This window comes from Pleurodeles waltl, chromosome 3_1 (assembly GCF_031143425.1).
Source record: "Pleurodeles waltl isolate 20211129_DDA chromosome 3_1, aPleWal1.hap1.20221129, whole genome shotgun sequence".
Classification (NCBI taxonomy): Eukaryota; Metazoa; Chordata; class Amphibia; order Caudata; family Salamandridae; genus Pleurodeles; species Pleurodeles waltl.
In genome coordinates, this window is record NC_090440.1 from 280,665,964 (window position 1) to 280,678,469 (window position 12,506).

Genomic DNA, 12,506 nt, shown 5'->3' on the forward strand with positions numbered 1-12,506 from the left:
TGATTCTCCACATATTGGTGAACTTTTGATACCTATATCAGATTTTTCAGCAGCTCCATATACTAGTTGAATAAAATAAGAACAAGTATTGAAAACTGAAGTACTCTAGGTGATAGGTAAGATAAATAAAAGCCAAAAGTTTAGGATTGGTAAGGAATGAGGTAAACCACCTCTGTAGATTTCCTGTGAAGCACATGGGGGAATTTGTGGGGTCTATCATGGTCATAGGCATCAAAGTCTACAAATAAATTCAGAAGAATGAGGAGGTATGTGTTACTTTTGTCCAGCATGCCATTAATGTCCTCAAACGTTTTTAAGCTTGCATTTTCTGTCATCTAGCCCTGCAAGAATTCATATTGGAGTGGGGCTAGAAGTTCCTTCTTGGTGGTTGAGAACAACAGCTGTTCTTCCACATGCTTCTCTAGACCTTTACCAATGGAACAATTCTGATGCTTGAATGACATAACAGATTTTTGTAACAATGTTAATGATTTTATTAACAACTTGCAATCCCATATCATGGCATCTCATCAAGTCCATTTAAATAGTGTTAGACTCCAACAAAGCATTTATAGAAATTCTCAATTATAAGTCGCAAAATGTACCAGGTATTCATACACCTGTTTAGGTTTCTTCCCGGTAGTCAGGCAACACATATCTTCAGCTACAATACCTTCAGCTCTGTTGTACTTGCTATTGAGGATGCTTGTTACTCACTGCAGAACTTGAAGATCTGTAAACTTTTTGCTACCGAACAAGTCTCTTACCTCATGGTTTGCATCTTGGATTCTTCCATAAATGAACATGGCCCCAACTAAACTGTCCTTGAGCAAAATGCCTTAAGATGAAATGATCAGTTTACCTGTGTGCCAGTTTCAAGAGCATTCTTTAGGTGTTTTTGATGTCATAATGATATGATCACAAACACTCACACTACTTATGCTTGCTGTGTAATTTCAATTTTTTTCTGACTTTTCCTGACCATTAAATGTCAGGGTATAGAAAAACTGCGAATCTATAAAATAGGTAAACCTGTCAAATTGGTATCATAGATAAGTAACATATATAACAATCTAGTCTCCTCACATGTATTCTTTTGTTTTACTAGGTATGAAACAGCTATGCACAGTTTGATTGATATTGCAACTGCCATGTCTAACGGAAAGTGGGAAGATGCTAATCAGCTATATCAGTGTGCAAAGGAATCTTGGAAGGAATTAAAAGATCACCCAAATCTGAGGTAATCTTGTTGAAATAGCATGCATGTGACATTCCTTGACCATAGCCTATAAGTTGTTCAAGGTGGCAATTCGGGTTTGTAATCCTAATGGACAGGTAGTCCAACACACATTTTAGAAATACTGATGAATCAGATGTGGCATTTTGCAGTTGCACTGCATGATGGGGCCAGGTGTGTGATCACAGTTAGTCCATTTCAGTTAGGAAATGTGACACACGACCAACCCATCACTCTCCTCTTCCTAGAACAAGCATTATCCTGTGTTTCTTAAAGAACCCACGAACAGTATGGTGACCCATTGCCCAAATAGAATGGCTTATTATATTATTATGGTAAAATGTAATCTGCAATAATTGGTGGGACAAGATATTTTATTCACTTTACTTCATCTCCATTTCGGGAACTCTATTTCTCTAGTATTCTTGATTGGGGCATGGCATTTTTCCATTCTATAACAGCCATTATTAAAGCTAACAGGCCTGGCATTTTTCTACTTTTACTTGTTTACTTTATTAATTTGGTTGACCGAGCAAGCTTTTTAAAATTGTGCCTGGGAGGAGAACCCATGCAAGGGAACAAGTATGTGTTTAGTATATAGGCATTGGACTTGTGTGTGGGGAGGAGAAGCTGGGCCCTTGACGCAAGTGTGATTTTGGGAAAGATGTGTTGTGCTTGCCTGATGTTTTTGTATTGTATTGAAATAGTGACTGTGATATTTGTTACTCTTTGTTTCACATGTTTTTCCAACAAAGAATCTTCCGTATTAATTGTGAATATAAAGTATCGTCTCCAGTGTCACAAGTTTCCATAGTGCACCATCTCTTTCTAAAAATGAAATTTGTACAAATTCCTCTAAAAAGGAATCATTTTCAATGTTTTGTTATCTAATTGAAATTAATAGTCCCTTGCATGATTCAACTGGACTAAAATAAAAAAAAATAATGTCTAGCTACAGAGCTTTAGCTGTCTCTGGGCACCACTAATGAGATTGGTACGTTGGATGTAGAGCTACAATACACGGTTGATGTTTACATTATGCCACTGAAAACCTCATATCTTGGATGAAGTGGTTCCAGTAGGTGTAATCTACAGAGTTTAGCATGCATGAATTAATTGTGCCACTGTGCGTCTGCTGTGTGTTTACAGGCGAGCCACACGTATTGCCTTTGGCAAAGCTCAGTAGTAGAAAAACATTGTTCTTTTAACAGGAAAACACATTTAATTGTGGCCAAATAGGCAGCAGCATTTTATTAAAAAATGGCTAGCTTTGCACTGCAACTTAAAGGCAGACAGTAGCTTTTATCCCCGAGAGTGCACTGCAGTAACTCTTAGTTAAATCATTTTGAAGCATCAGATTAAGGAAAGCTCTTAGAATTAGTTTTCTCTGCCCTTCCACCTTCACCATTCAGATGAGAGAGTTGTAGATGAATTAAGCGAAGATGCACATGATTGAGAAGTAGAATTAAAAGTAACTTTCCCTTCTGCAGCATGGTTTAGTGCCATTGACATTTATGAACATAGAATGTTGTAGCAGGTTCATGCATTGTAGCAAGAAGGTGGCGATCAGGGAGAAATGAGAAAAATAAATGTAAAGAAAGAAAAAACAAATAAGTTTTGAAGGGAGGCTTTTACCACATGTGCGTCTTTCTTAGGTCACAAACGAAGAAGAGTTGCTTCGTAAAATTAAAGCTTGATCACCAAGTGGCCACTGTGCTGATTTCAGGAACGTGAACTTCATGGGAGCAACAGTGACTGCTTTCCTTCATAGAATCGCTCTGTAAATGGTAATTGATCAAAGGCAGCTATACACGTACCATAATTAAATGCTGCTTACTAAAATCCCTTAATGTTTTCAGAAAAGTACTTACATTTCTTTACATTTTTGTTTGAGAGTAATAATTAGGAAAAAAGATGGAATAGAAATAGTCTGGTTTATTTCAGAAACCAGAATGAGTTTTTGGAAGAAAGAAGGGTGAGTTCTCATATGAGACCTGTTACTATGGAATGTACTGTTAGACGCAAGCAAACACAGTTCTGGTGTCCACTTAAAACTTTTGCTGACGTTCTGTCCAATACAAAATGCTGTCTTTGAGAATCAACATTAAAGTTGGGTTTATATATAAGTTTGACTAGCATATGTTTAAATAAATGACCCATCGATTTGGCAAAGAATGTATCTCTTGTCAGGGGATGTTCGTGAGAGACTATGCCGTCATATGATGAAAGCAGCTGTTACAACTTTGCCACTGGAATATCTTTCGACATGCAAACTCAACTAAGGGTGTTTTTTGGTTCTGCTCGATATTCAGTGCCACAGTCTCTAGTATTTTGATGGAGATTACATAATAAGCTTGCATGCCTAACAAATAGCCTGCAAAAAAATAATGCCAGATTTAACCTTATAAATAAGGGAGAATTGTTTGATCCCATTGTTGTGACTTTTCCTGACCCCCAAAAAGTACAACTCAGGTTTCTACTAGGAGACTAGTGAGAATACACCTCTATATATTTCCACTCAGAAGATCACAGTTAACTATGCATGTAACTTTGGACACTATGCTCTAGAAATGGACGAACAACCATATTATTTAAGTTACATATTGATTCACTATCCATGTCTCATAGGAGTTCTAGTTATGTTTTAATAACATTTGACACTCCGCTTAAATGAGCAAAAAGATGCTTTTCATCTCCTTTGGCATCACCAAGGCAGCAGTTAATTCAGCCTCATATTTCTCCCACATCTCTTGCTCCAGTTTAAAAAAGCAGGGGTTTATATATAAATTCCAGTCTGCACCTCTGACTTAAATTAACCAATCAATCAAAAAAACGTTATGCGGCTATACAGCCTTAAAAGTACATAGAAATTTCACAGTATACAGAAAAAAATACAGTGCAACAAAAATTATTCAAGGACTAAACTTCATTTAAATACAAGATAAAAATTGGTAGTTCATGGAATAAAATTTATTTGTTTACAGTACAATACACAATTTACAAACAGAGGTCCAGATCTGAGATTGGGAGGGAGTATGCAAGCTTGGGCCCGTCAACAGGCCCCCCCTTTTCTGCCTGCAAAACAGCAAATACAGTAGTTTGCCTTGGATCGTGTTTTAGGATTCTGAACGATGCTGGATAATCCCTAAGTCCCAAGTTACAACATAATGGAAGGACCCACCTTCTTCGGTAACCATGGTAGATTGGACAGAAGAAAACAACATGATTGACGGTTTCCTCTACCTGCCAACAAAAGGGAGGAGACCCATCTGATTCACTAGGGTCATGCTTCCAGTTTGCTGAAACCGAGCAAACAGAGTGGCAATGTCACCATGCGAAATTTAATATAAAGTGTCTTAGCAAAAGAGGGCCCAATCTCATCTGAGAAGGCTTCTAAGATATAATCATCTTTGAGCTCCAGAAAGGAAGCTGTAAGGGCACCAACCCTTGAGCGTTACTTTCAGAACCCCAGTGGCTTTTGAGGGAGTGGACCAAAGATTCTCATACCCAATCTGGAGCAGTTGTGACCTTATAAACCAAAGACAGGTGTTCTTATGGGCCCCAAGCTGTCCCAAGACGTCCTCTAAGCCCCTTCAGTACAGGAAAAACTCAGGAACCACCTAAAGTCTCCACCAATATAATAATGGTTTAAGACCCAATTTGTCAACAATAGATCTAAGGTTGAGGTCAAGCTGTATAAGGATAAGCAGTGTACTGAAAGTGAGATTAGTAAGGTTTTGCATAAAATGATTTTCTGCGATCTCCAAGGATCTAATGTCATTGTGGCCCCAGAGTTCCCCGCCAATAAGAGTTGCCCCAAGAGCTTGGCATTTGTAGATTTCAAAAGCTGGTGAAATTGAATGAAATAAATATCTTTGTTGCAACCTCATAATACCCTTGGAATATTGCGCTAATATAAGCCTGCACTTCTAGATGTGGGGTAGCCAATCAAAACGCACTGTAAGCGTAACCCCAAAATAATCAAATACATGAACTCCCTCCAGCGGTACACCATTGAGAGTTGGATTGGATCGTGTTATTGAACAGGGATTAAAAACCATATATGTGGTTTTGCTGATGTTGATCTCCAGGCCCCTCTGCTTGCAGAAGGACCCAAAACTATCCAGGAACTTCTGAACCCCCTTTGGAGATTTTGATACCAGGAGTGTGTCATCCCCAAACAGAAGGGCAGGAACCTTCACCCCAGCTAGGCTTGAGGCATCATTCTCATGCTTCCAGTAAAGCAACTCAAGGCACAATGCCTGATCGATGGTACCAATGCCATCCCTGAAGCCAGCCTCTAGTGGAGTCAGCACACCAACATCAGCTATCCACTCACTCAGCCTGTCCAAAATAATCAAACTTTACAATTTTTGGGAGCTATCAATAAGGCTGATGGGCCTGTCATTAGAAGGTAAAGACCAACAGCCCTTCTTAAAAATTGGGATGATCTCTGCCCCTGCCCAGGTTGGGTGGCATATGGGGCACCTTTCAATGTGGCATTAAAAAACAAAGAGAAGTAAGGGCACCAGACTTCCTTGTGTGCCTTAACTTCATCCTGTAGAGAGAGCATGGCTGGCATATCTACAGGGTTTGGAGTCCCAGGAGGCCCTTTCTACCTTATGGGCATGGCTTAAGAAATGATTCCTTAAGGAGGCGAGCATAATGAAATGTATGACACTAAGGGCCTGATTTAGAGTTTGGCGGATGGGGTTACACCGTCACAAACGTGATGGAAATCCCATCCGCCGTATTATGATTCCATTATATCTTATGGCGGAGGGGATATTCGTCAGGTTTGTGATGAAGTAATCCATCTCCCAAACTCTAAATCAAGCCCTAAGTCTCAACAAGGAATCAGTTTGCACCGGAACACCTTCTCAACCAGCACAGTATTAAGACCAGTGGTCACAGTTTCATAAACCCTTCTCAGAGCTTCGGAGAAATCTACTGAAGAGATCTATTTTAGCCTGCGACGTTGTTGGTAGGAAAGAGCCTTCTATCTAAGGGTTAAGTAGAAGAGTTCGATAGAGGGGTGCCCAGCACCCTCAGCGTTAACATCAAAGCATTGTGATCACTATCCTGTTGAGGAGTCACACATATCAATCATAATAGGTCACAATGTAATGTCCAACAGGATGTAATCAATCCGATTAGCAAAGGATACATTTTGAACTTGTGCCTCCCATCTTTGTCAGAACTCTATCTTCCATTACAGGCTCGGAGACCATTACTGAGTGTAAAAGCATGTAGTTGTAACACATCAGCAGTTCATTTCTTGATGGGGAAGTGTAAGGACCAACCTCTGACCAAACTTGATCCTCGCCAGCATTAAGGACCTCAGAATACGTGCTGAGAGGCTCAACCTTTACAGGTAAAGTATGGTGCCCCAATTTTGAAGTAACCAACTGGTAGGGCTGCCATATGTGAACCAATCAGATCTATAACTTGCAGCTTGGCTTCACTACCCCCAGACCTATAGACATTATATATGTGATACGTACCACAAGAAGGAAATGTCAGACTGACAAACTGACCATCTGGACAGCCCAGGTCAATCTCTTTTGCCACACAAAGCAATGTAGTTTTTATCCAAATTGATAACCCCCAGAAGGTTTGCCCTTCTCTGAAGAGATTGCAGCCTGGGAGAAATTAGCGAAGCCAGATCTAAACTTGGGGGTAAGAGACCACATTTCTTCAAACACACAGATATCAAACATGAACTAGCGCAGCTGAAATTTTGGGCACTATTCCAGCAATATTCCAAGAGATTATCTTAATGTGGCGAGTAGAGTAGGACATAAGATCACTAGAATGAGCAGTGCCGGGGACTACAGAGAATGCAGGGTGCAACCAAGAAATATTAGTATGAATTAAAAGAATGGGAGCTACACTCACCTCCTCTGGCCTTTTGTGAGAAGGGTTGCTGCCATCTGTAGTTAAAGTTATGCGTCAATCTATGCCGCCCAGACTTGACAAGGGGAGGTAGCAACAGAAATCCCTCTGATACGTCAATCCTAGCGAGCAAGGATCCACGCTCCACCCCCTGCCTGGGTTGCACTCAACTAGTTAATGAGCCAGACCTGGATTTTTACAATTAATAGCAACACGATCCCCAATAATGTTTTTGGTTGAGGGGTCAGCCCATTCAACCCTCCGTACCAACAAAATATAATCATATTTGGAGGTGTTAAAATCAGTCTCCCGAGACAGCCAATAGCACACCTTGTTTTTGAGCTGAAGGGTTGATTCCTCCGTAGGACGATTTGGATGGCCACATAAGGTCAGCAATCAGGGGGAAGATTCAGGCAGGTCAGGTGGGGAAGGGATAGGGCCTGAGAGCTACACCCATGGTGATACAGCCTGCTTGCAACTTCAGGGCCTTCAAGTCGCCTGAGAGCGACCTCCATCTCCCTCACTAGTATCTGTGAGGCTCAAAGTGCCTGTGGCGAGTATGGGCAGGGCTGACCTTAATTGACAGGTATCCCTATGTTCGGCGTAGGAGACTATCACTAGGAGCAGTCGAGGGCCTGACATCTCTGGGGATGGGTGGGTAGGTGTACAGGGGCTTGCTGTGATTAGACCAACTGCACATGCTAGGAGGGAGTCAAACGTTGTGCCTCCAGGCAACTTAGGAATGGTGGTGTCTCTGTCTCCCGGTAGCTTCCGATTGCCATAGTTCCCCCTGGTGCTCTAGGAAAAGTGAAAAGGAGAAAGCAAGCTCACCAAGTCCAACAGCCTAGAGGGGCGACCCACCCCAACGTCTTCCAGGCAGTGATGGGCCTGCTCTTGGCCCGGGCGCGTCCCACGCAGCTGGAATGGGTGCTGCACTATGTAGCGATGTCAGGGAGATGTGACCACCTCCTCCCCTGCCTCTGGAAATGGTGCCTCAACGCGATTTCTCCTGATCCTTGAAGTCCCTGTGTGCCAAATGCAGAGTGTCCCAGTGCAGCAGGAAGCATGCCACACTATGTAGCGGTGTCAAGGGTGTGGCCGCCTCTTCCTCTTCCGCTTCCACTGCAGTTGGCGCTACCTTGGGCAAGTTCTTCTGGGACTCCTAGTCTCTGTGTACTAAATGCAGAGTGTCTCAGCGGGAAGCATGCTGCGCTATGTAGTGGTGCCATGGGGGTGTGGCCGGCTCCTCCCCTGCCTCTGGAAATAGCATCTCTGGGCGTGAGTTCTCCTGGGACTCTGGTCCCTGTGTGCTAAATGCAGAGAGTCCCAGTGCATCAGTAAGTACGGCGTGCTATGTGGTGGTGTCGGTGGGGGTATGGCCACCTCATCTTGTGCTTCTGGAAATGGCACCTCCAGGCACTAGTTCTCCTGGGACTCGATGTCCCTGTGTGTCAAATGTAGAGTGTCCTAGTGGGAAGCATGCCACACTATGTAGCAGTGTCAGGGGTGTGTGGCTGCCTCCTCCCCTGCCACTGGAAATGGTGCCTTGGGGTGCAAGTTCTCCTGGGACTCGAAATCCCTGTGTGCCAAATGTAGAGTGTCCTAGTGGGAAGCATGCTGCGCTATGTAGCAGTGTCAGGGGGGTGTGGCCGCCTCCTCCGTGCCTCTGGAAATCGCACCTCCAGGCGCGAGTTCTCCTGGGACTCGATGTCCCTATGTGCCAAATGTAGAGTGTTGTAGTGGGAAGCATGCTGCGCTATGTAGCAGTGTCAGGGGTGTGTGGCCGCCTGCTCCCCTGCCTCTGGAAATGGCACCTCCAGGCGCAAGTTCTCCTGGGACTCGAAGTCCCTGCGTGCCAAATGCAGTGTCCCATCACAGCGGGAAAATTAACGTTTATGGAAACATGATTGGCTCAGGTTTTGTGTTGTGTGCGTACGTACATTCTGTGTGCGTACGTACATTCCTTGATGGAATGTATGGCCGGTGACACGAGGGAATTCCATTGTCCATGACGCTGGAGTTCCCTTCGAGTCAGTTGAGCCTGGACGCACAGCCGATCATACCTGTTCCCTCATCGTACTGGCTTACTTAATAAAGAACAACCAACGCTCACCGTGGTTCCTGTCTTACTTCCACCGTCACCACTTCATTTTGCCTTATTTGGATGTCATCAAATCAGATCTAAGCACTAGATTTGTGTGTGTCTGAAAGTGGATGTTTTCCTCTTGGAACTGACCGAGACCTCATATATGTTCATCCATCAGTCATAGGCTGGTCTAAACTAGAAAGAATGAACTACCATTGCCTCGTCTATTCTGTTCAAATGAACAGAATTTACCCTTCACACCTAAGTAACTTAATCGAAACACATTCAGATTTTTGTAAAGCTCTTCATTCTAAAAGCTCTTTGTTGCGCGCATCTTCAGAAAACCAAAACATCTGCCTAATTACCACAGTTTAATTAACCTTGGATGGCAACCTAAGCCTTCTAACTAATAAGAACATCTGAATAACATCAAACAATAATACAATCATGTTAGCATGGTTGGTTAATGCACAAGTAACACACCAGTGCTAATTTTCAAAATAGTGTACATCAAACCTAAAACTAGACGGTAATGCTGTATTCGCTTCATCATGATAATTAAAATAAAAAGCTTACAACATATGTCTTGCAGTGTGTAGCCTCTATCAGAAAATGTAGAATAAGTAGATTTCCCATGCTTCCATATAGCCAGCCATGCAATTATTAATTGCTCAAAACTGAAATGTGACAAAAGAGTACGATTAAAAATGCACTTTTAAGATAGCAGTTTTGCTAAATTGATTCAGTGGTGGGATGCAGACCTCTGAAAAAAGGGTGTCTAGCAGTAGCAGCTTCTATTTCCATTTTACTGCTTGCAATCCTGTGGAAAGTTACACATTAGCTTTTCCTACTCGCAGTAGCTGTTTGTGCTTGTTATCAGTAACTGCTTATTTACATGTTGGAATAAAGTACGTCAGCATGTCGTCATGATCAAAGGGTTTTGTGATGTAATTTAGTGTAATATTATTAAAGGTTAAGGTGTATGGAATGACACTTGGGGGTAAAACCCCTTTGATTCAGTTGAAATGAGCCCACTGGTGTGTTACAGTATTATAAAGTCATGATTATCATTGTGAATCTAACTTTTATTTACTCATTATCTTTAGCCACCATGAAAGGTTACCTGTTTACTTGCGCTGTTTTACTGTTGGGTGGGTTTACACCCGAATTCGTTCTCGAGGGGTTGAGATCTTACAGAGGCTTCATTTGTATGCGGTAAGTGAATGGAAGGTAAAGTCACATTGTGTTATTTTATTAATTTGGCATTTTCCCTGTGAAAGGGGAAGAATATGATCAACCTGCATTTTTCAGTTGCTAGCAATTTTGCATGTGTAATCCATTTCTTAATTTTTAGCCACTCCAGGTATCCTTTTTTCTTTTTTTGTTTCTCTGTTTAACTTTTTACTTAAGTGATTAAGTGCAGATATCTGGCATGTACACGCACCCAATTTTAATTAAAAGGGTTTGCTACTTCATGCTTAGCACTTCAGTTTTGTACAGGGTAGTAACTGTTATTAAGTTAATCTTAGTGCCCACAGAATAATGTAAATGCATTGTCTTTTGGTGGGTCTCAACTTTTGTTTAAGCTGTGGCTCAGGTTTAGATATAGTGGATACCAAATATTTATGTGTTGGCAATTTGATTCACTGTATACTTCTAAGCTAAACATCCAGTGTAGTTATGGATGTGTCCGACCACTGATTTGGGGGATATTTAATGTCTTTCCACAGTATAACAATCATTTTCCAAAGTTCAATAAAGTAATGTCATTGTATTGCACATATCACTTCAATTTATGTTAGGACAAAATGTCTTGAGTATCAATATAGCACAATCTTTTTCTTAACATATTTATTTTTTAAATGGAAAAATAGATGCAATATCATAAATACTAATATATATTAATATAATATTTTTTCTGTTCTCTTTTATTAATGTTTTGTGGCCTCTTATCAATAATCTTCTTCATCGGGACTATCAAATCATTCACACTGGTCATTCTGATTATGGAAAATTCCATCTGTAATAAATTAATAATAACAGTTTATAACTATGTGTGACACCCAAAAGGAGCCAACAGTTTTATGTGCAAAGAATGCAAATAGTGAAAACAAACCTTGGACCCATTCTAGCCATGCCACTAATCACATTTATTCTGGATTAATTGCCAATAAACCATTTGTTTAGCATTGTTTAATTGTATGTAACTGTTTTTGCCTGGCTTTTAAGGTTATATATCACTCTAATAATTTATTATCCTCATAATTCTAATTTGTCCCCCAATTTAACAAATGGATCATGGGGCCATACTTAATTGAAATTAAATAACATATTGCTATTAACGTTAAGTGTGAACAAGGAGAGTTATTTTCATAAAAGTGGCCCTTCCGTCAATACAATGTATGCTTTGTAGTTCTTTAGACAAAAGTTCATCATCTTCAATTGTTTCTCACAAATGTATTACAGTTTTCAATTCCCATGCCTAATCAACAATTTTATGAAACATGTCAGAGACATCAATACTCTCCTTCATTCTTTCTAGATTCTTACAGGTAAACAAATGTGTGTTCTCAACATACGTTGTATTATTCAATACAAAAACCTGGAAAAAATCAGTGCTTGATGGTTAATTGCTATCTACATAGTGGAACACCATAGTGGCATCTAATCACATTTGTTATTTGTTTCTTATACACAACCTCTGATTAATATTCTACATCGTCTTATTAATAATCCTACCTATACATGGTAGGCCACGCTCGCAGATTACCAGATATATAATGTTCTTAGTGTTACAGCTAGTGTAGTCCATCAGTTCTATCCTGAGTTCATGTTTATTTACAGTAAATTTACAAACACTACAATTTCTACTATGGAGATGTCATTGTGTTTCTATTCATCCATAGAATGCAATCGTAGTTCCAGAGTGTGCTTTACTAGTGTATACCAAGGAGTCTCTGAAACTCTTGTTCCTCTTGTCAACAAACGATGTTGCTTTCAGGGCTGAATATCGGCCAGTTACATCTGATGATATTGGTTACTGCTAGGCTAGTTGGATTTGGTGCAGATACATGGAAGTTCCTTTGGTCTTTGTTTGTATCCCTAAATCTGAGCTTTACTAATGCCTCACAGACTTAATATTTAGCCCTTTTCCTAGCTGCCACTGCGCTGGGAGTAGACATGGATTTTGTGAATGGATCAAACTTTGACCAAAAGATAAGGTCATTTTCAGTACTTTCAAGTGAACTTATAGAAGTGCACCAAAGAGTTTCTAAAGAATGACTTGAT

At 40.8% G+C, this 12,506-nt stretch overlaps 1 protein-coding gene across 1 annotated transcript in view; it reads left to right on the forward strand.

The window, feature by feature from the left end:
- Positions 1-12,506, forward strand: part of FAN1 (FANCD2 and FANCI associated nuclease 1) — a 231,126-nt gene that overhangs the window by 63,504 nt on the left and 155,116 nt on the right. The window contains exons 6-7 of the mRNA XM_069222393.1: positions 1,109-1,240; positions 10,325-10,433. Of these exons, the coding sequence (XP_069078494.1) occupies positions 1,109-1,240; positions 10,325-10,433 (241 nt within the window). The remainder of the gene's footprint in view (positions 1-1,108; positions 1,241-10,324; positions 10,434-12,506) is intronic.